General features: G+C 48.1%; 1 protein-coding gene across 2 annotated transcripts in view; it reads left to right on the top strand.

The window, feature by feature from the left end:
- IQCA1 (IQ motif containing with AAA domain 1) overlaps nt 1–24,616 on the top strand; it is a 143,865-nt gene that overhangs the window by 108,149 nt on the left and 11,100 nt on the right. For both annotated transcript variants that reach the window (XM_035006796.1, XM_035006797.1), the window contains 2 exons: nt 13,398–13,484; nt 23,426–23,603. In XM_035006796.1, the coding sequence (XP_034862687.1) occupies nt 13,398–13,484; nt 23,426–23,603 (265 nt within the window). The remainder of the gene's footprint in view (nt 1–13,397; nt 13,485–23,425; nt 23,604–24,616) is intronic.

The following is a 24,616-nucleotide window of genomic DNA, read 5'->3' on the forward strand; positions in this document are numbered from 1 at the left end:
TACTGTCCCATCCAAATCAACCTCCTCCCACCGCAGGAATCCTTCCTGAAATGTCCCCACGTGTCACTGAAATCGAAAACCACAATTTCTATCTCCAGCCCACCTTCCTTCAATAAGGCATCAGCCTCTTGCATTTTGGGTACTCTTTCACACATGGCGTGAGTTACCAAGGTATGGTTCCTTGGGCACATTTGCGCCTCACACACGTGATACCAAAAGCCTGCAGGAAGCTAAACTGACCACAGGGGAGTAAATGCTCCATGATATCTGGGCTGGAGGATAGGAAATCCCAAAAGATCCATACACTACCAAGCCCCAGGATCTTAGACAAGTTCTTCACCTCCCTGCATCTCTGTCTTATGCCACCAAAATGAAACGGTTAGACCAAATGATACTGTCAGCCCTAAAAGCAATGATTCTCTGATATCATTTAGATATGGGTGATGATGGTAATAGACAGGTGTTGAAGGTAGATAGGTAGTTGATAGATAGGGACATAATATGCATATATACACAAATGGGTTAGCAAGTTTTCAAGCATTTTATTACAGAATATTCATATTTAATATTAAAACTTGACAGGATTTAATTTTTATTTCATTGAGTACCTCAAGGTTGTCTTTATGCTGTTCAATTCACTTTTAGTTACTAGAATGCCAGATAAGCCAGCTTTCACTGCATGAAGATGCCCACCTAGCAAGGAGTCCCCCACACCTGGGGCAAGGTGTCAGTTCTCGGGGGCTCTGAGTCATGGTTATATGTGAGCAGTTGCCCGTAGGAATGGTTCCTTTTCCACATCATGTTGACAGTCAGAGTGAGGACATGATGGCAATGGGATTTTGTTCTCTTGGCCACATGGTCTCCACCACTGTGGTGGGTTGGGACATTTCCCACTCTCCTTTCCTCCGCTGCTTGTCCTGCAGGAATCTGTGGAAATAGAATTTTGAAGAGCTGGGAGGTGGGAGGGGAGGAAGGTGAGTGGGGAGTAAAGACCACTAAGCTGTTTAATAGGGTGCCTCTCCTCCTATGGACCAGCCGTGTCACCTCTTTGTGGTGTTCTGTTGAATCTTCTCAGTGGCCCCGTGAAGAGTCCATCCTCATCCCATTTACAGATAAAGACACTGGGGCTCTGAAAGGTTCAGTAACTTGTCCAAGGCCACCGAGATCACATGGCTGAGCTGGGGTTCAAACCTGGGTCCTTCTCTTCTTTGCCCTCCTGCACTATTTTTATTAAGGTAAAAATTATATACGGTGAAATGCACAGATCTTAAGGATACATTTTAAGTGCAAGCTTTGAAAAATGTCCGCAATTGTGTTGTCGCCATTTTCACGGGTCTTTTGGTCCTCGTATAATTTCTTCTTTGAAATATCTGTTCAAGTCATTTGCCTACTTTTCACGGCATGGTTGGCCTTGTGATTTGCAAGAGTTCTTTGTATGTTCTGGATGCAAGTTCTTTGCTAGACATACCTATTGCAAATATTGTCTCTCGTTCTGTGACTTACTTGTTCATTTTCTAATTTTTCAGTCATTTACTTGTCCTATCACTGCCATAGGGTGTTGAAACCTCCCACCATGATCGTGGAATTCTGTATTTCTCCCTTTCATTCTGTCAGCTTGTGCTTCACAGATGTTGAAGCGCTGTTAGAAGATGTGTCCACGTTTTGGATTGGTGCGACCTCCTGTTTGGTTATTTTATCATTATGATAGGTCCCTTTTTGTCTCTGGCAATACTCCTTGTCCTGAGGTCTACCTAACCTGATACTAACAGAGCCACATCAGCTTTCTCGATAACTCTTTTATTTTCAGTGTCTTTAGAGTTAAAGTGCATTTCTTGTGGACAGCACGTAGTTGAGTCTTGCTTTCTTATTCACCCTGAAAACATATGTGGAGCCTTTAGTTTACACTAAATGCGGTTATTCATCTGGCTGTGTTAGGTCCACCATTTTGCTGTTGGTTCTCCATTGTCCCATCTCTTCTTTTATTCTTCTGTTTATCCTTTCCTATCTTCTTTTGGGTTAACTCAGTACTTTTTATTACTTTATTTGGATTCTTTTATTGTCTTTTTAGCAGTGCCTCTTTCTTATTTTGCAGTGATTGCTCTATGGATTACAACAGTCATTTTTGACTTAGCACAGTGTATGCAGAGTTCATATTGTAGGATTTTACATAAAATGTGGGAACAATATAATCCATTTGTTATCCTGTGTCCTTAATGTTTTTATCATACATTTTACATCTAGAAATGTTATAAACACCACAATTGAGTGGTATTATTTTTACATTATTTATATTAAATAGTCATGTGTCTTTTAAAGAAATTACATCAGGGGGGATTTAGCATTTTGCACTCATTCACATATTTATTCTTTTCAGTGATCTCCATTCCCTTCCACCAATCCAAGTTCCCACCTGGTGTCATTTCCCTTTTAGCTGATGGACTTCTTCAGCATTTTTTTCAGCGCAGGTCTGGTGGCAACAAATTTTTTTTAGCTTTCATCTGATTTATTTTTAAATGCCTTTATAGCACCTCCATTTTTGAAGGCATATTTCGCTGGATATAGAATTCTGGGTTACATTTTCCTTTCAGCGCTTTAAAGATGTACTTCCATCATCCTCTTACCTCCAAATTTCTGATAAAAAGTTATCAGAAATTCGAACTGTTGATCTTGTATATTGTGTGTTATTATTCTCTGAATGCTTGTAAGTATTTTTCTTTATTTTGGTTGACTATAGCTTGACTATGGTGTGCTGGCTGTTTCTGTTTTTTCTTTGGACTTAACCTACTTGTGGCTCACTGTGATCATTGAATCCATAAATACATGTTTCATACCAAATTTTGGAAATTTTGGCCACTGTTTACTCAAATATTCTTTCTGCCCCATGCTCTCTCCTCTCCTTCAGATGCTCTAATCACATGTATATTTGACTGATTGTTCCATGAGTCACTCAGGTCTTGTTCTCGCTAGTTTCCACATTGGATAGTTACTATTAGTCTGTACTCAAGTTTACCTACCTTTTCTTCTACCATTGCCACTCTGCTATTAAGCTTATCTTGTGGATTTTTTTTTTTTTTTGGTATTTCTGACATTTTGTTTTTCAGTTATAGAATTTAACTTTGCTTATTTTTATAGATTTTTATTTCTGTCTTGCAATTCTCCATCTGTCCATTCAATATGACTATCTTTTCCTTTAAGTCAACTTAAGAGGCTTTACCATTCTTGTCTGCAATTCCAACATTGGGTCATCTTGGAGTTGGTTTCTATTTGAATTCTGTCCTTGACCATGTGTCAATTTTCCTGTTTCTTCATATCGTTAATAATTGCTATTTGCATATTAGACATTGTGGATGATATGTTGTTGATACTCTGGGCATGCTGGGCTTTGTTCTGACACGCAGTTAAATTACTGGCTGATCAGCTTGAGCTTGCAAAGGTTTTGCTTTCCATTTTGTTATTGTGGGTCTATTTTGATTTTGCCCTTAGTCTAAGGTGCCCTTAGTCTAAGTCTCTTAGGCCTAGAACATCATCTTCACTTTAATGAACCTTAAATGGAAAGCCTGAGGTATTTAACAAGCACCTTTAACTTGGCGAAGACTAAGGTGTGTGCTTAGTTCTTCTGATTTTCCAACTGTTGCTCTCCACTGAGCTTCTCAGAATCTTCCAGCATGCAAGCACATTTCTGAGGCCAGCCAAGGATTTGAACCCGAGTTGGAATTTAAAGCCCAGCAGCCTGGCTTGTGGCCTCATGTGCTTACCCATCAGGCTCTAAGGACTAAGTGCTTCAGAGGAAAAGTAAAAGAAACCTATCCTCTTGCCTCCTCCCTCCACCCCGAAATAAAACCCCAAATGCATTCATTCTAAATACCTAATTTTGTTGACATTGTCAAGTAACAGACAGGAGCACATAAATATTAAACTACTGGCATTTCATAAGCATCCATATATACCAGATCCTGTTCTAGCACTTCTCTATGTATTAACTCATTCAACAACAACAGTATGAAGGAAGCACTGTCATTATCCCCGTTGTACTGATGAGAAAACTGAGGCACAGAGCATTTAAAGTAATTTCCCTGGCCAGCATTGCTGCAACATGAGCCCACGCAGTCTGAGTCCTGAGCCGCCAGGTGTAATCACTGCATTATTCTGCCTCTAACTGAAGTAGGGCTAAAGTGAACCTCTTCTCCCTCCTACCAAATGGCTCCCTTGCTCCTGGTATGACCCTAGGACAGAGCCAATGGCATGATCCTGATGTGCTCTATCTCAAGAAGTTATTGTTTCTGCTGCAGAGAGGTTATCTTGATATCAAGTGAGCTATCTTTGCATTTATTAGAATCATTGCATTCTAACATCACGTAGGCCCCAAAACGCTGAACGTCACATTTTCGAAACGTGGAAGAGTGTGTTTATCCAACAAGGCCACTCCATGTCAGAGAGCCTGACACATACCTCATTAAGCGTCACCTTTACCATGTATATAACAGATGAATGAAAGACGCAAAGGTCTCAGGAGTGGGCGTTGTTCAATTAGAAATCACGTTCAGTGAGGCCACTGTGTCCTGGCATGATTGATAGAGCAGTTATCTGCCCTGCAAAGAGGTATTTGCTTTTAATTAACCAAAGAAAAATGGGAAATTATGCCTGGGCCAGAAAATCAAGGGCAGGAAGCCATGGTGCATTCCTGTGTTACGTGAGCCATGGAATGGGTTGCGGCAGGCACGTGACAGAATATGGATCTTCGGCATTTGCAGGAGAAGGTGAACTATATCAGAAGGGCCTGTTACTCATCACGTCTCCATGTAAAGAATTCCTGTCCCTGAATTAATCTCTGGGAAATCAAGAATGCAACTCTTAGGAAACCGCTCCTAAGCACGCTTCTGGTTGGTGGCACTCAGAGCTTCAGCCAGCCCACTCTGCATGTGGGAAAACAGTGGGGAAACACGCCTCCGATTTGCTTTCATGGGCACAAATTCCAGTCCATTTTGTGATCGTTATTTTTGGTGGGTTCCTTTGTTTTACACACAATAATGCTAATACATTAACAGCTCGGATAAGGGAGTTCCTTGAAGAAATGAGTTTACTCTGCAAGTAAGCAACTGTTATCTAAAATTCCCTCTTATGCTAAAGCTATATGTGGAAAAGAATACACATCTATTTAGTGGGGAAATATTAGAAATATATCTAAGAATTAAGAAATGTGATAAATGATTACTATTTAATACATATTGTGCAGACAAAAGAAGTTATCTAGGCGCCTGGGTGGCACCGTCCGTTAAGCCTCCAACTCTTGGTTTCAGCTCAGGTCATGATCTCAGGGTCGTGAGATTGAGCCCCACATTGGGTTCCACGCTCAGGACGGACTCTGCTTAAGATTCACTTTCACTCTCCCTCTGCCCCTCCTCCCCACCCCCCACACAGTCTTGGTCTCTCTCTAAAATAAATAAATAAATCTTAAAAAAAAAAAAAGGAAGAAGATGAAGAACCTATCAAGGCAAGGCACCAGCCTCCTCAGGTCTTCATAATGGTAAATCGGGATGGAAAAGCAGAAAGGACTCTCCTCTGGACTGGAGTCCGGCACATGCGAAGGGGTTTTACACACACTTTCCTTTTTAACTGCACCAATCCTCGGTGAGGCAAGAATTAAAGTCTCCATTTTGCAGACAAGAAAAGTGAGGCTCAGAGTGCCTAATCTGACTAAAACTACATTAGAACATGGCTCCCGACGGGCCGCTGAGGGAGGGAAGCCTCCGTCGTGCCCAGCCTGTGGCTGCCATGCCCTCACGGTGACCTAAGGGCAAGGGCATTTCTGGGTCAAAGTGTCAGCTGGGGACACTTCAGCGTGAGAAGGTGAGGAACTGGAAGCTCCCACATGCTGTTGGCACCCCGGCAGGTTTCCACGACTTCCGATTCCCCCTTGTCTAGCACCCCCTTCTCCTGAGCCTCTAGTCCTCCCAGGAGAAGGCCGAGGGGAGGCCAGCAGAGCCAGGGAGGCAGATCAGGCAGAGAATTCCTTGTCTCGTGCTCCAGGTCTTGGGAGAGATGTTTTCTCCTCCCTGTGGTCCTTGAGACCTCCCTCTCCTCCAGTGAGGGCCAGACTTGGAGGGAGGCCGCCCCCCAACACCCGGCAGTGGCGGATCCAGGCCTCGTGGCCCATACTGGCCTGCATGTCTGGACAAAAAGAAGCCAGGATGCTGTTCATGCCTTGGCACCACCCACCAGGGGCTCCTCGTTGGGCTCACAGCCAACAGCCTGTGGCCGCATGCCAAGGGATCTTGCCCAGATGTGCTGCTATAAACAGCTGGTCCAGCAGTCAGGTGATGGAGAGCCCAACCAATTATGTTTCTATAGCTCATGGAAACTTACACTCCTGGTTAATAACCCAAACAAAGACATTGTTGCTGTTTGTGGATGGTTTTTTTTCAAACATACAGATATGTAATAAATGTAATAACTATGGGAATCACCTTCACAAGGTGGAATTCAATCAGGATAAAGCAAACACCTACTACACCTGACCCCAAAACACAGAGATACTCCCTTGAAAGAAGGGGAGGAGGGAGAGAGGGGAGGGGAGAAGACAGAAACAGAATTTAGGAGCTCTGGTGCAGCACCAGGGATGAAAATAACAGAAGGAAGGGGCTGGTGACCCTAAGTCCTGAATCGGTCTGCCATCAGAGGCCAGGTCACCTTTCACTGCAGCATGGAGATGGTTTCGGGTTGAGGAAGGGAGTGCACATGCACATCAGAACCTTTTTTTTTTTAGTGTGGACTTTATATTTTAAAGCAGTTTTAGGTTCACAGCAAAACTGAGCTGAAGCGACAGAGTGTCTCCACATCCCCACAGAGGGTTGAGTGGACTCTGCAGGGAGGGAGGGCCCCAGACCGTGGATGCCCCGAGCGTTGTCTGTCACTAAGGATGTGCAGGCATTCTGTGTGCTGTGAATCACCGTGTCCATCTGCTCTTGTTCCGTGGAAGGCTCATGGGGATGGACTAGGACCAGGGTCAATCCACAGGTATTAAAGGATTATTAACCAATTTGGAAACACCTAAAGCAGGGAAGGCCTTGGGTGCAGCTAGAATGTGCCACGGGAAGTTGAGGAGAGCCATGCACATAGGCTGTGCTGCTCAAAGTCACTCAGTCAGTGCAGTTTGGCATGATGCCATTAGCCCTGGTGTGGCTGGGAGTGAGCCGGGGAGGAGAAGGAGTTCCAAAGGGAAGTCCAGGTGACTTGTAAGCCCAATGCCTACCAGCATTCAGACACCTTCCCCTTGAATACAGCCCGATAATCAGCAATAACATCAATGTGTTCCTATGGCTAGCACCGACCCAACTCCCCTCACGGCATCTGCCACAGTCTATCAACTGGACCTGTATCTTGGCTCCTTCCTGGTCCTCTCCTCTGCCTCAGTTTACCTTCCTTTCTATACAGGGTCAGCCCAGCCGGGCTCCTGACCCTTTAGTACACCTCTACAATTCTTTTGAGTATCATTTATGGTTTTTCCCAGCTAATACCCAGTGAGGACTTGAAGTAATTTCTGCAATCTCATAAAAGGTAATGCAAGGAAATTGAAATTTTAAATATTTTTAAATAGTGGAAATACAGAACAAAATGTGTTCATGTTTTAAGTACTTAAACAGAATCCAAGTGAGTCCAGTCTGGGAACATGAGCCTCCCCTCTCCCCGAGTAACCCACACCTCTCCAACTCCTCCCCAGCATGGCAGCAACTCACTGGTAGCTGTCCGTCTGTGCCCAGCAATTCCCATTCAGACACAGAAACTACACACTCTTTGCAGGCAGGGACCTTGTCTCTCAGTCCCCAGACCCTCCTGTCTCCCACCACTGAGCTTGATACATCACAGCTTGATCACACCACAGCAAATGGTTGGATGGATGGATGGATGGATGGATGGATGGATGGATGGATGAAAGGAAGGATGGGTGGGTGGGTGGGTGGGTAGATGAGTGGATGGTACAGGGCTGAATTGATGGATGGATAGACAAAGGAAGGAAGGGTAAATAGATGGAATGATGGGTAGGTAGGTGGATGGGAAGATAGAAGGAAAGAAGGAAAGGTGGATGGGTAGGTGGCTGGATAGATAGATGATGGGTGCATGGATGGATGGATGGTGGATGGATGGATGGATGGATGGTGGGTGGATGTGTGGATGAATGGGTGAGTGGGTATATGGATGGTGGGTGGATAGATGGATGGATGGATGGTGGGTAGGTGGGTGGATGAATGAGAGAATGGGTGGGTGGGTATATGGATGGTGGGTGGGTGGATGGATGGATGGATGGTGGGTAGGTGGGTGGATGAATGGGAGAATGGGTGGGTGGGTATGTGGATGGATGGATGGTTGGATGCATGAGTGGGTGGTTCTTTTCTGTTTGGTAAACTGAGACTCAACCATTGGGGGGGGGAAATAGCTGATTTTTCATCAGGTTCTCTAAGGCAAGCAAAATAGGACATTTTCAGAGAGAACTTCCAAAGCTTCCAGGAGTCATTTGGGCAAATCATATTAGTAATCCAAGCATGCTGGACACAGTTTTCATCGAGGAGCCATCATATTGTAATCCAGGAGAATCTAATTCTGATGGTAAATGTCTGACAGCGTTTCTTTAGAGATTACAAAAGATCAAAGCCATCAAACTCACATGGAAGGAGAAGTCTTTAATTGTTTGATAGAGCTCCCCAGAATTTGAAAAAAAAACACTCATTGCTGGAAATTCGCCTTCATGCCTGAATTGACACTAACTGAAGCCCTGCAGTTATATTTGACAGGACTGAAGAGCCCTCTACCGGCAGCTGGAGTGAACTGTTCTGTGTAACTTCTGAAAAGTTCAATTATGAATTAATTACATCTAATTGCCCATGACCTCAAACTATCTGTGGGTAATTTAAATGAAGGCTTTTCATTGCTAAATGAAAATTAAAAGAGCAAAGGATACCATTCTTCATTAACAAATTGGCAAAGAGTTTTTTATTGTTAATACTTGTTCAGGAGAGGCATGTAGAAAAACAGATCAACTTACCTACGGCTGGAGAGAGCATAAGCAGAGAATTTCCAGGAGGGCAGGTTGACAATGTGGGTGAAAACGTGAACAACACAAGCCTTGAGACCCAGCAGCTGCAGGTGTGGCCTCGTTCTAAGGGAATGACCCATCATGTGCCCCCAAAACTGTTTAATTTTGTAAGAAGGCAGAAACCTCCCAAAGGTTCAGAAACAGGAGGTTCACTCAGTAAATTATGGGACTTCATGTTAAAATCATGTTGGAGACGTAAATTTCATATTGGGTGATCCAGAATGTAATGCAGTGTTTGAGGCACAATCTCATTTTGGCAAATATGCATGTCGAAGATGGTCTGTAAAGACAGGAGATGTTTGACGATTCACTTGAACGGAGGAGGCAGTGTGTTGTCTATGTGTCTGAATATGTATTCTGAAAATTTTGCTAATGAATACTGCTCTTGCAGTAACAATAAGAAAGGACCAAATTTCCACGAATTTCCATGTTTTCAAAGTTTGATCTGTCTGCCCCTAGTATCTGCAAATATCCCTAGTCTCAGAGACGTGCAGCCTGCGCCAGCACCATCCGTCCCCGCCTCCCCCCAGGGAAGGGGGAAGCCCTGCTCCCTCCAGGGTCATCCTCTCCTGACTCTCCTCCCATCCCGCACAACCTCAGGTCTCCATGCTCCCCATCCTTCTGAAAGAACGCTCTCTGTCTCAGTCTCTGGCCATTCACACTTCAGCCCCCTCTCACCTGGCTTCTGTCCCCTCCACGCCCTGCCAAGGCCACCAGTGGCCTCCAGAATGCCAAACCCTCGGGCCAACACTGGCCACTGTTGCCCACTGCCTTCCTGCGCCTCTGACCTCCCTGGGCTCAGGGGACGGCACTCTCTTCTGTGCCCTTTGTTCTCTCTGGCACTGCTCTTCCCTCTCAGCCTGAGCCTTCCTGCTGAATCGGTGCCTGAATTCACCCTTGGCCCTACCCCCCAGCCCGTGCTGGGCTCATCCACTCTCCTCCGTCACTTGTGAGCCCCCACCATCCATTCCCACATGCCCACCAACGACGTTCCCAGGTCCCCGGGAACAGCTGCCCAGCCCGTCATGCCTCACACACCCACCGGAGGAATTTTTCTAGAACATGACTAGGATCAAAGTTCTTCATTCAAGTCCTTACAGACTCTCCACAGCTTCCAGGATAAAAGCAAGCTCCATAGCATGGTGACAGCCTTGGTGATGCCTCTGTGACCCCGAGCAGCCCCATGAGGGCACACTTAGCCCTGTGCCCTGGCTCCTGTCCCCAGCATGGCCAGTTCGTCCCCTGCTTTAGGCTCTGTGATCTTCTAGGGACCACTAGAAGCTCTGCTCTAACCTTTATCTGTGATCTCCATTCCTGGTCGCCAGCCTGACCCACATCTCCTTCTTTCTGTCATTAGTGATCCTTGCTGACACCCCATTTTCCTTGGCCCCCCTCACAAGCTGCCCTCCCTGCCCACGGGCAGGGCCTAGAGGGCAGGGAGCCCAGCACTGAGCACAGCACCTGGCACGTCAGAGCTCCTCCGCAAGCACTAATGAAGGGAGACATGTGAGAACAGCTCTCATTCTGGGCTCAAAACAGTAAAGCCAATCTTTGTCTCCCACGACAGCCTTTTGACTATTTGAAAACAGCTCGTTTCCCCCTTGAGTCTTCTTTTCTCCAAGGAAAAGTCTCATCCCTTAGACGGTTCCCAGTGGGAGAGGCTGTCCGCGTGGGGGTGCCCAGTTTCCGTGCCTCTCTTCTCTCCCCGGAGCTTAGCACGGCCGCCAGGTGTCCTCCAGCCAGCTCGTGACTGCAGAAGGTCAGGAAAATGGAAAATGCGTGCTCAGGAGGACAAGACAGTAATGGTTTTAGAGTTCTTCCTGCTGGAATGACAGGGGACAGAGAAGGAAATGGGCTAAGGGGAATGAGATGCTTTTGACCGGGCATCTTGTCTACCATGGGGACACGGCCGTGTGACTCCGGGTTAATAGAAGGTCCGGGGGCGTCAGGCAGACCCATGTCTGACTCCGGGTTCCAACATTTCTCCAGTGCTGGTGCACATGTGACTCCCCCCAGCAGTGACCTCGTATATAAAGGGGGAGATGCTGGGACGTGCTTGGCATGGGCTGGGGCACACGACAAGTGAGGACAGCAATGATGGTGTGGCGATCCAGGCACTTGGCACACGATTATTCCTTGTATTGTTATCGTCAAAGCACTCGCTGGGGAAACATCTTCTGCTTCATTTGATAAGAACTGAGCCCTTCCAAACCACGTCCCCACCAAGGTCCTCCACACAGCCCCATGGGCCCCAAAGTAGGTGGACGGTCCTGTCAAAGCCATTCCTTAACAGGTGCAGGTGCAAACTTACAGAAAGTGCGTAATTTCCCAACGAGCTCCGACGGCGCAGACAAGTTCACGGGACAATTGTTAGCAGGCACATTCAAGGCAACACTGTGACCAAAACAATTTTAAATCAGGTGCTGGAAGTAAGACAGCTGGTGTTGAAATTATCCCAAGCTAAGGAGACTCCTGCATTCAGGACCCTCGGTGTTGCTTACTTGGTTAGAAGCAGAAGGAGAGAAGTCACATGGAATTTCTTGGTGCTCACATGTGCAATTCCCATTAAGAAAAGCAGGCTGTGGAAACCTGCAGCTTGCCAAGTGGACACGGGAGGGGGGAGGCCCGCTGCCCCGGCGAGCACACGATTAGCCAAGGACCCTAGACAACGGTTTATGTGAAAACTGCTGCTTTCTGTTCCGAAGCTACGATTTTTCAGAGGGCGTGAAAAGAATAAGATTTTGCCTTTGTCATTATAAAGTGTCTCTTTTCTAAGAAGCTTAAAACCCAGCATCTCATTTTCTTATTTTCTTTGGGGGCTGGAAGTAGGGAAGCTTTGGACTTAAAATAGCTTGTAGCAGAACAATGCTTCCGTGGAGCCCGCCCTCTGCAGCAGGCCGGCCACATTGTAAAGTCGGGGGGCCGACGGCAAGGAGCCCAGAGAACAGACAGCTGCGGAGGGGGGCCCAGGGTCTGGCTCGCGTACAGGAGGGAACCTGTGGGCATGGCCGTGCTTCCAGCGGACTCTGCAGCCGGCAGGCTGGTCTTGCGTCCTGCTTCTGCCACTCTCCAGCTGTGTGAACTTGGACCAGGTCCCTTCACGTCTTCCCGCTAAGTTTCACCATCTGTAAAACCTGGTTGAGCAGAGTGGCGTAGCGTAGCGTGAACGAGTTGTCATCAGGTGGAGGGCGTGCTGGTTCCATGCTGCGTCAGCGTTGGCCCCGATGGTGTGACGCGTGTGGCCCCGGCCAGCACACGGCCGCTCGCTGACTCGCCGTGATGATCACACCCCGCCACGCCACCTAGGAACCGGGATTACGACTTGCGATCCTGGATTCTTAAACTCTGTGGCTCTGTGTCTAAAAATTAAGGCCTACCAGACAGCGGCCGGCTAGTCCTGCTTCCTCTCTGAACGTGCTGGTGAGCGTGGGGCCGTGAAGGCACACGGCCCAGGGGTCAGACTGGCACCGGGATCAAGTTCCACGCACTCCTGTCTTCAAGCGTGCGTAATCCGCTGCCCCCGGCACCTAATGCTGCAGGAACGGACATGGCCATGGTGCACCTAGTGATTTTTCCGTCATTTATTAAATGCCTGGCTTGGTTAAAACTCACGCCTGCTGACTTAATGATGGTTTAAGAAATACAAAATAGGAGTACATAACGCTATATTTGCTGTGGCCGGAGACGGCTTTTATCTGTCACAATTTTGCACAAAGCACAAATTGTTGCAAAAATACCCAAACTTTGCTATCGTGGGGGCGCTTTGAAGAGATTGTTCGGTGAGTGGCAATTATTCACGGGCCCACGGTAAGGCCCAGCGCTGGCGCGAAGCCCTGCCCGCCGTGGAGGGGCTCAGAGCCACCTTCCAGGCAAAACCTCGGCCACAAAGGCTCAGCCGCACATCGGCGAACAAATAGCGTCACGGGGGCCCCTTGTGCTGAAACAGCTTTTCTCGTGATGAGCGAGTCTGAATGAACCTGGGAGCAGCAAGTAGGCTGTAATTAAAACTCAAGGCCCAAATGTCCGATTGTTTGCAGCAGAACACGACTGGCTTATTTCAAGCCAAACTAATTTGAGGCTCCGGGTCCGAGGGCAGAATGGGCAGCACGGGTGTGTGTCCCACCCCGAAGGTGGGACAGGAGACAGGGTGGTGCCCCTGCCCTGTTGTGCAGGAGGGGTGCGGTCATGCCCTGGAGCCCCTCCAGGCCCCCCCGGCCCCCCAGAGCCGTCTCGGGGAGCCACCAAGTCCTGCTGTTTGTTGGGGACCAAGAGAGAAATGCATTTATAGCCAAGTCTCTCCTCCTTGCAGGTGGCCCGGGAGCTCCAGCCCTCTGTGGTATGGATCGGAGACACAGAAAAAACCTTCTACAAGAAAGTCCCCAGTGCAGAAAGGATGGTGAGAGCTTCTAGATCTTTCTCCATTTGGCCTTTTCTGTCCCCCTCCGAGGGGACTCTTACCGGGGACTGTCTTCACTTTTCAAGAACGTCTTCTTTAAGGGAGGAAGGGAATGAAGGGGCAGCTGTCTCTCTCTGCCCTATACATGTCTGTATTTGAAAAACTTCAGTGGTCTGATTTTATGAGGAATAATTTAGGGGAAAAAAAATGAAGGAAATTATGGAAGGAAGGGGGAGGAGGAGCTTTGGACCCAAACATGTGACTCAGAGGTAAGAAACAATTCAGAGAATTTTCCTTGGTTAAAGCAAATGGCACACATAAGGGTTATTATTAGGATTTCCTATTGTTCATAATAATAAATAGAAAAGGCCTGAAATTTATGAACAAAGACCTTCGACAGAACTGCTAAGTGCCTACATTTGGGGCCCCCGGGGAGCCCACTCTCAACTGCTTCCTTCCTTCGTTTCTCTCCTTTAGAAGGCCCCCCTCCCCCGAACTTCCCCCCACAAATCACCAGCAAATTTCCCACAAGTAAAAAAAAATTTGCAGATACACATGATTGTTATTCCACATCAATTTGCACCAAAGCAAATAGTGGTTAACTGTGAATTTCTGATTAAAGTCATAAGGATTTTAATCACTCTCGATCCTTATGCATTATACATCATTTTTAGCAGGTAGAGATGATTTGGATAAAGAATGAAAGCTCCATCTTTTCTTCCCCAAGTGAGCCTTGATTGCCCTGTCATTTCAGGAACTCTTAAGAGGACTCATTCATTATTAAATCCGGGAATCTGGGAGTTCGCTCCCTCTGCTGGCCAAGTTGCTACATTGAAGAAAGTCCCCACGTATGAACACCTGAAGGCAGGCGTTACTATGAGCCAGATCAGAAATCTAAAGAGGCGTGCGGGGCGTGTGTAATCCAAGGTGTCACACACCCGACGTCATCAGAAACCTTGTCTTAATGGGCAAGCGCTCCTCACGCCCCCACTGGTCATCAGCCTGGGGAGTAGGGGACGTGGGTTCCGGGCTCACTCTGCCATTCACCTGAGCAGGCTGTGTGTCTGTGAGCAAGTAACTCAACCTCTCTGAGCACCCACTTCCTTAACAACTTAACTAAAGGGTTCCAGAGAGCACAGCCTCCAGTTCATGGGGCGCCCCTAGCATTCTCTGCCATGACCCCCTCAGGCTGTGGCTTTGCTATCAGCAGTTACAGCGTCTGCACCCCAGAGTCTGTGGGGAACAAGGCGAACGCAAAATGCTCATTTGTAAGAGAGCCAGAGGAGCCCTGGGGGCAGGGCTGATGGTGGGGAATGAAATACGGGCTCGGCAGACACCTCCCACAAAGGGAGGCCTTGTGCAGGGCAGGCGGCTGGCAAAGGCCTCCCGCCTGGCCTGGCCCTACTGTTGCTGATCCCAAGAGACTCAGCCCAAGCTCCAATTCCCACAAACATAGCCATGGGCTAGTGTTATTCCGGTAAGAAATGAAGGCCTTTGGTGGCAGAGTCTTTGCAGTGGACAAATCGGACCTTTGTTCTGTCCAGCTCCTCATTAGAAGAGTCTGTCATCTGTCAGGGGAATTAACGGTGCTGAAGAGCATGAATCACTTCCCTGGATAATTCCCAGAACACCTGAGGGTCAGCAAACAGAAGAGCTCCTTGGGTTCCCAAACGTCCTGAGCAATCCCACACAGACAGAGCTGCAGGGGGGTGGGGTGATCACTGAGTGCCTCCTCCAGCTGTACATGGGAAGAGGTGTCCCCGCTCACCCCCCAAGTCCTGCCCCTCAGGCTGCCCCTGCTGCCTTCCTGGAATTCCGGGGTCAGGGCTGGACCACCTCTGGTCTCCTTCCCCACACCCAGCCTCTGACTTAGGCTCTTACCAAGTCCCTCAGCCACCAAGGCCGGAGCTGTCTGGAGCATTGTCCACCTGCCTTCTGAAGGTAGCCACCAAAAGCCAAGGGCAGCACCTGCATCCACAGGTGACAGGAAAGCCGGAGGCATCACAACCAGGTTCTCATTGCTCCCTTGGCCACCCCTGGGAAAGCCAACAGCCTTCCTTCTACCATGGTCCAGCCTCTGTCCCAAAGGTTCCACGATCCCAAAGACACTGAGGCACAGAGAAGAAGGTCCATCTGCAAAGAAACTAGGAGGCTGCCAAGCCCATCACCCACAGCTACAACACAGACCCCCCCCCCCCGCCTGCCCTCTGCCACCCCGCAGTGGCTGCCGCCTGCATTGGAGGGATTCCAGAATCTCCCTTTGGAAAAAAAGTCTCACTCACAGTGACTTACTCCCTGCTTGATGCCTCAACCTTTAGGTTAAGGATCCCAAGGTGGTGAAATGTATGAGAATCACCCAGTCATCAGCAGCAAAGCAAGAAAGAAGTCCAGGCTGACCGCGATGGCTACTGAGCTTGGCTCTGCCCTGGGAAGCTGAGCTCCCTGGTGCAGGGACCCCAGGCCCAACACCTAGGACAGTTGTGAAAAGGAAGAGGTTCCCAGGGGTACAACTCCTATCAACTCCTATGTCAAGGAAGCTTCCAGCAACTCTGGGAAGGAAGCCGTTTTCCCCTGTTTTGCACAAGAGGACAGAGGTTCCAAGGGAGCCACAGTGTGCTGGGGATAGTGCTGGGACCCAGAAACAGGTTTGTCTGAATGCAGAGGCCAAGCCCTTCTCCCCATTTGGATGGCGCTCCCAGCTGGGATGCCCCTGAGTGCCAGGCATTCTACCTTCCTGCGTGCTTCCACCCACAACGTGGACACCCATATCTGCCCACCACACCTCCTCAACCCCCGGGCCACTCCAGACCACATCCTGAAAACTGCCTGTGGGGCCGTCTGGTCCTAGAGACGAGATGCCCTGCTCCAGAGTTCCCGCACTCCTACCCACACCCTCGTCCTCTCCTGTTGTCCTCCACACCCTGAAAAGTACTTCACCTCTAGAATTTCGGCAATGTCCAAGCTCCCAGCAGGCCCCACCCCGGCCACTCTCAGGAACAGCCGCCCAGACAGACACCTGGACGCAGCCCGCTTCCTTTCTCCTCCTCCTGGGAGCATCCTCTCCACCATCTGCGGCTCGCACTCAGCCGGGCAGGTGTCTGTGGACGAGGCGAAGGTAGTAAAGAATGAGACCAGACAGGCTGCGGCGGCATTTTCTGCACCATTACCCTTCGTCACTCCATCGAGCAGGAGCCTTCCCGACGTCGCAACAGGCCTCCCTGAGGGACGCTCCTGCTTTGCTGGAGCTGGCTGCAGTAGGGTTTTGTGGAGGCCGACTGCGGAACAGCAAACGGAAATTGCTGTGTGGATGCTAAGCCCTAATGTGAGACTGCCCCCTGCGGGGACTGGCAGGACCGGCCATAGAGGCAGTGGCTGTGGAGGTCGCCGGGTGACTGTGGGGATGTTGGCTGGTGTGATGGATGGGCGCCAGGGTCTCGTGCATAATGGACAGGCCTCTGAACTGGAACAGGGGTGGCCCGGGTGCAGGGGAGTGCTGATTGAAGAGACTCGCCTTTCATTCTCACCCCCTCCTAATGAGACTACGCCTCACCATCAGCAAGGATGTCACCCTAGATGCGGCCCAGGATCAACATTTGTTATCCAAACAGGCTAATTAAGTGCAGGTGTCCCTGCCATTTCAGGACGTGCAGGTAACAATATCACCTGCCTCCGAACAGGCAGACGGCCCCACCATCACCATGGCAACTAGGCTGCTGGGGATGGGCTCAGACCACACAAGCATGTCTCTCACCACACAGAGTGGCAGTCTCCAGCATCACTGGGGCCCTGGGATCAGTCCTGCTTCCACCAGCCTTTGGGCAGCCCCCACATGCGCCCCGCACATCCCAGTCACCCCTGACATCTGCTTTGTTCTCCATCAAGCTTCTTAAAAGACCAATCCGTTGTCACCATCCCCGCTCACTCCTCAACCCACCACCATCTGTTTGCTACCTTCCAACTCCTTAGAAACTGCTCTCAAGGAGTTTTTCTTTGACATCCATTTTGCCAGCAAACACTTTGGTTCACTTGCTCTCCCTTTATGCCACGTTCAAGATGGTTAAATTCCACTATTTCGAAAAATTCTCTCTTCCCTTAGCTTCCGTAGCCCTGGCCTCCTCATACCCCACCAACACTTTTTTCTGTATCTCCTTCTGTGTCTTCTGTGTCTCCTTGAGTTTCCATCCCAGGCCTGCGGCCCCTTTCTCTCCCCTTGCCCTCCTTGGGCACCATCTCATGGCTTGAAAAATCACACCCAAACCAGTGACTGCCCCACCCCATCCCCAGCCCAGGGCTCTCCCCCGAGGCTCAGGTGCCTGCATCCTTGGGGAACCTCCCGTACGGTGCTGCAAAGCCCGCCAAACTCTCCTCCCTCACTACCCACCACCCAAACTGCCACTGCTCCTGCATTTGCAAAAGGTTGGTTTTATTTAAAATAACCACTCTTCATAAGAGGGCTTTGGATTCACTCTGGTAAAATGAACCCTGAATATCACCAAACTCTCTAAGCCTCATCCAAGTGCAGTAGGATATTTCCTGGCATAGATATAGATATTCCTATGAGGTCTCTTCTTCCCGAATCTCAGCAGAGGGCTTTCTTCAGCGGCATGGAGCCCAAAGGCAGTTTCTCAGAGCTAAGTAGATGAAGAATTATCATTTACCATAATGGAAACCAATGGGAGATTTTTAGACAGTCATTTTGAGCTCTGTTGGCAAATTGCTAGTTTCCTCCAAATAGCAAAGCCCCCAGCTTTTCTGTCTCTTAAAAACCTTGCTCTTCAGTAGAGCAGACCTGGCATTGTTTCCTACCAGCACTTATATTGCAGAATAAGACACCGATTATCCCTTAGTAAGCACTTTGTCAGACAGACACATTATGCAATGCAATCCTCACAGCATCCCTGTCAGTTAGGCTCTATAATTATCCCCATTTCTCAGATGTAGGGACTAAGGCTCAGAGAAATTGAGCAATCTGCTCAAGGTCACACAGCTGTTAAGAGCAGAGCCAAGACTGCGATCAAATATGTCTGAATCAAAATCTATGCATTTAGCTATTTGCCATACCATCTGCCTATTATTATGGAGTTTCTTCCCTGGGTTTTGTTTTGTTTTGTTTTGTTTTTTGTTTTTTTGGTGGGGAAGGGAGGGAGTTTGCACATAGCCTGGCCCCCAGGTTAAGTTCAGCATCAAAGTAAAGGCCCAACAAACACCACTCCCTGGCCCAGGACAGCCCAGAGGCTGAGTCTGAGAGATGGCAGGTTTCTGCAAAGACCTGGGGTGGGGATTAAGGAACAGCCTTTTCATGAGCAAGTCTTCATCCTTATTGTCAGAGCTGTCCATTTCTAGGATTCCAGGAAGTCTCATTCCATTATCCCTCTCCTGTGCTTTCCCCTCTTTTAAGCTCCTCTGTTCTCCTGGGTGGAGTCATACAGGGCCATTGCTTCCTCCTGGTGGAGCTGAAGCAGGCTCCAGATTCCTGTGGGTGCAGGCGGAAATGATAGGAAGATGCCTGGTGGTCTGGCCTCAGGCCCAGCCTCTGGGATTTATTTTGCTGTAAAAATTCCATCTCTTTCTCTGCTGTGAATTACATTATAAAAAGTTTCCTCTAAACTGACTCCAACAACATAGAAAAAGGATTATACACCATGACCAAGTGGGATTTACCCTGGGTTTAACATCCAAAAATCAATTAATGTAATACACTACTATGTCATTAGAAGAAAAGACAAAAACCATCTCATCTCAATGCATGCAGAAAAAGCATTTGACAAAAATCCAGCACCCCTTCATAATAAAAGACTCAACAACATAGGAAGAGAAAGGAACTTCCTCCACCTGATAAAGGGCAACTACAAAAAATCCACAGCTAACAAACAACAAAAGACTGTATGCTTTTCCCTTAACATCACCTCTTCTCCCCAGTATTATATTGGAGGGTCTCACCTGGGCAATTAGGGTAAAAATGAAATAAAAGACATCCACAATGGGAAAAAAAAGGTAAAACTATCTCTATTTGCAGATGGCATGATCTTATATATAGAAAATCCTACAGAATCCACTAAAAAAGCATTAGAACTAATAAACAAGTCCAGCAAGGTTGCAAGATACAAGATCAATACACAAAAAGCAACTTACTTCTATACACTTGCAATGAAAAATCAAAAATTAAAATTAAGGAACAACCGTTTATAATAATGTCAAAAAATAAAATATTTAGGAATAAATTTAACAAAGGAAATATAAGATTTCGACTCTGAAAGCTACAAAAACATTGAAAAAAGCTAAAGAAGACCTAGATAAATGGAAAGATACATCAAGTTCATGGATTTAAAAACTTAATATTGTTAAGATGGCAAGAATTCCCAAACTGACCCGCAGATTCAGTGAAACTCCCATCAAAATGCCATCTGACATACTGGCAGACATTGACAAGCTGATCCTAAAATCCATATGGAAATTCAAGGGGCCTTCAATAGCCAGATCAATCCTGAAAAAGAAGAACAGAGTTAGAGTACTTACACTCCCCAGTGTCAAAACTTACCACAAAGCTGCTGCAATCAGGACAGTGTGGGGCTGGCATAAGAAGAGACATATAGAGCAACGGGATAGAATTGAGAGTCCAGAAGTAAACCCTCCCTTACGTTTTCAATCAACTGACTTTTTAACAAAGGTGCCAAGACAATTCAATGGAGGAAGTATAGTATTTTCAAAAAATGACGCTGGAACAATTGGCTAGCCATCTGCAAAAGAATAAATTTGGACCCTTAACTCACACAGTATTCAAAAATCAACCCCCAGTGCATCAAAGACCTACAAGAAAGAGCTAAAACTCTAAAACCCTTAGAAGAAGGTAGAAGCATAAATCATTGTGACCTTAAATAAAGCAATGATGCCTTAGATATGACACCAAAAGCATAAAACAAAAGAAAAAATAAGTTGCACCTCATCAAAACTAAAGACTCTTTGCTGTAAAGGGCATCATCAAGAAAGTAGAAAGATGACCCACAGCATGGAAGAAAATATTTGCAAATCATAGATCCAATAAGGGACTTGTGCCTAGAACATATAAAGAACTCTTACAACTCAATAATAAAAAGAAAAATGACCCAATTTAAAAAGTGGGCAAAGGATCTGAATATGCATTTTTCCAAAGAAGATAACAAATGGCCGATAAACACATGAAAACATGCTGAACATCATGAGCCATCAGAACGACACAAATCAAAACCCCAATGACATACCCCTTCACATCCACTAAGGTAGTTAAATTTTAAAAAAAAGGGGGGGGGAGAAAGAGAAAAGAAAAACACATAATAACAAGTGTTCACAGGAGGTAGGGAGACGTGAACCTCAGCCACTTTGGAAAGAAGTCTGACATTTCCTCAAAAGGTTAAATATAAAGTAACTCTTTGATCCATAGCGACTCAATTCTTGTGTGTGCCCAAGAGAAATAAATGTTCACGGCAGCACTATTCACAATAGCCAAAAAGTAGAAACAACACGATACCCATCAACTGATGACTGGATGCCAAAAATGTGGCCTATCTGGACAATGGATATCATGCAGCAAGTAAAGTGAAGTATGAATGCACAACATGGGTGAACCCCGAAAATGTTCTGCGAAATGAAAGAAGCCACCAACACATACAGGCTCACATGCATGCCACGTATTGGATGATCCTATTTCTATGGAATCTCCAGAATATACAAATCTCTAGAGATAGAAAGTGGATAACTGGTTGCCTAAGTCTGGAGGAAAGGGTTAGGGTGGAAACATTCAGTGACTGCTACTGGGCAGTCTTTGGGGGGTGATGAAAATGTTCTAAAATAGACTATGGCAATGTTTGCACAACTGTGTGAATATACTAAAAGCCACTCAATTATACAGTTTAAATAGATGAATTGTATAGCATGTGAATTCTACCTCAATAAAGCTGATATGGATACATCATAATAACATATATCTAATAATAAAATATGACATAACACAATATAATAATAATAAATATATATTTTAAGTCTCCTTTGCAGCCCTTAAGTGAGATAGGCCCTTACCCAGGAAGGGGGCTGGGGGGGCACGCAAGCCCCCAGCACATCCCCTCTGGGAAGGGGGGACCCCAGCAGAGCAGAGGGAGGAGCGCAAGTCTGGGAGTCCGGGTCATGCTCGTCAACTCTGGGACTCGGGACATCACTCCACCTCTCTGGGCCCCAGGTTCTCATCTCTGAGTGAGGGGAGGACTGTCCCCTCCCAGGGAGGTTCTGAGGACTCAGTGGAGGAATCCATGTCATGGAGAGAGAAGTACCTGGAACCCAGTAAGCCCTCACCAGCTGCTACTTACTAGGATTATTCAGCTGGAAGATGCATAATCAGCCTGGACAAAAGAAGTGGCAAGTGCAGGGTCGACGTTGGAGAGGACCAGGTTCCTGCCTTATCCTTGGATAGCAACGGAAGCCCTTGGCCTCATGCCTTGTTGGGTCCAGAGCTCCCCATGTTTCTGCAGCTTGCCATCACTCTTTCCTCCTAACGGCCGTGCGGTCTCCGGGCGCCTGCCCTTTCCTACCCAGCCTCCCTCCTGCACCTTGTCAATGCAGACGTGGAACTGGGCCTCCTCGCTGGTCAAAAGAAAGGAAAAAGAAGAATGCCAACCACTGCTGCGGACATGCACGGCCAACAGCCTCACGGTGCAGAGCGGTCACCCCTGGGCTGTGCAGCTCCCCCGGGGCGCCCCTGCCCTCCAGGGTGCTCGATCATACCTGACTCCCCTTCCACTGTGCAGAGAAGTTGGTATGCCCAGCTCTGACTCCCAGCTCTGCTGGGCCCACTAAGGGCCTTCTGCGGAACAGGGTATCATAGCACATGAGTATCCCTGTCCCAGGGGCCCTGCAAACCATCCCCAGCACTGTCACCCCACCCACCAGCTGTGGTTCCAATCCCCTGCTGCTCACTGTTATTCCTGAGCGTTGGGTTTATGAAACACCTGCTCTCCCCCAGGTGTAACGGGCCCTGCCTGCCTGCAGGGTGTCTCTGGGCTGGGCTGGGCTGTGCAGGGACCCCTGGGGACACCAGGGCCGGGCAACAGGGGCCGGTCTCTGCAGGATGTTCCAGTGAGCTCAGGCCCGCTCTGCTCCAGGAAAGCCATGCACTGGCTTCTTTCAGTCCTGCTCAACATTCAGATTCTAATTGGCTCAATCACCCCTGAGCCAAGTGGGAGCAAAAACAGCCGAGACCCTCGGGGCTCCTCTGCGGAGGCTCTCTCCATCACCCCAACCATCCTCCTCCCCACACTTCCTCCTCACGAGGTTGTGCCAGTGGAGACTAATTGAAAGCTGGTGCGTTGCCATGGCAATGTGGCCAAATCTGACCCCCATGGGCCAGAAGTCATCTTCCCTGGGGTACCCCGCATCTTGCTCCTCTCCCTCATTGCTCATCTCCCTCAAATAATACAGGTTCAAACTCTTTCCAAACTGCTTCAGAGAGAGAAGCGTCACGCTCTTTTGTAACCAGGTGCTTTTCAGACACGAGAACCAGACCCTCGGAGGCTCGCTGTCAGGGCCGTCGGCGAAGGCAGTCTTGGGTTTACCCTCAGAACAGTTCAGAGGAATTGGGATCACCACCGGCGAGGCCCCGCTCCAGCCAGCTTCCTTCTGCTTGGAAGCCCGCCCTGCTTCCCATTCTGAGGGTTGAGGTGTTAGAAAGATCAGTCAGGTGCTTCCTTCCGTCCTTCCTTCCCCCTTTCCAAATCCGAATGCCAGAGGTAGAGGAAAGGAAGACCATGCAATTCAAACCACCCAGACCAGGATGAACTCTGAGAATCGTGTTTATCTGAGCTTTGAGGTTCACTCTAATACATGCATGCCGCGGTGCCTTCTAAGAAGTATTCTTCCATCCATAATTCTTTTTTCTGTTCATGGGCTCATTTTCCCCCTCTCCCTCTTTCTCCCAGATTGAGCCTAAACGCCTCAAAAAACAGCTTCCCAAAATCCTGAGACTCCTGAAACCGGACGACAGGATTCTGATTGTGGGAACAACACAGCGCCCTTTCGATGCTGAACTTCAATCTTTTTGCAGAGTTTACCAAAAAATTATTTTGGTTCCCAGACCAGACTATGCTTCCAGATTGGGCAAGTACCCCTGGCCCCTTCCCGTGTGTGGTGACGGAGGGTGGGCCGGGTGGCGTCGGCTTGCAGGCATGTGGCGCTGGGGCAGGGACCCCACCAGAAGGCGGTGGACGTAGAGCCCATGCACTGGAGGAGGCACCAGACGTGGGCAGAGCCTGGGCCGTAAATATAAACGACGAGGTTGTAAGAGCAAAACATGCCTGTCTGTTCTGTTGTTAACCTCGTTCATGTACCCAGGACCAAAGGAAACTGGACAGGGATTATTATTTTGGGCCCTGAAGGTGACCAAAGTCGTTGCGGGTGCTAATTTTTCTTCCGACAGGTGGATTAGGATGAGTTGTCTTGGACCCACAGTGACGGTGCCTCTCTCAGAGAACATCATTCTTTCCACAGGTTGACTTTTTTTTAGTTTTCCAGTCTCAAAGTATTAGTCCAGGAGCATGTTGACTTACTTAAAATAACCATGAAAGATAACAAGAGCTCTTTTTTTAGTTTTTTCCTCTTGACCAGACAAATTCAAAATCTCCTTCTTTTGAAACATATTTTTAAGTGGGACTAACACTAAAAATGTGATTCTGGAGGCAGTGCAATGAAACTGTAAAGAGCCATGAGATACTAGCCCTGAGGAGACGTGGTTCTGAATCCCAGTTCTGCCACAGGATGGCTGGACGACCTTGACAGCTCAGTGGACCTCCTGAGTCCTCTACTGTTTCCTCAGTAAAGAGGACTGTTTAGTCCCCAGGGCTGTCGCTGACCCTTATGTGAGGTGGGCAGCAGAACACCCAGCACCATACCAGCCCCTGGGAGAGCCCGGGTGGTGCTGGGCAGGGAGGAAGCCAAGATGGGGGCACGGTTATGGAAAAGGAGTACGTGACCCGGCAGTGAGTGGCCATGGTGGTGCGGTGGTGGTTTCTATTATCTGCTGCCGTGGAACACACCACCCCAGTAGCTTAAAACAAGAAATTATTCCATCTCATGATTCAGAGGGTTCACGGGCTCAGCCAGCAAGTATCTCT

The sequence above is a fragment of the Mirounga leonina genome, unplaced genomic scaffold, assembly GCF_011800145.1.
Source record: "Mirounga leonina isolate KUSES-001 unplaced genomic scaffold, KU_Mleo_1.0 Mir_151, whole genome shotgun sequence".
Classification (NCBI taxonomy): domain Eukaryota; kingdom Metazoa; phylum Chordata; class Mammalia; order Carnivora; family Phocidae; genus Mirounga; species Mirounga leonina.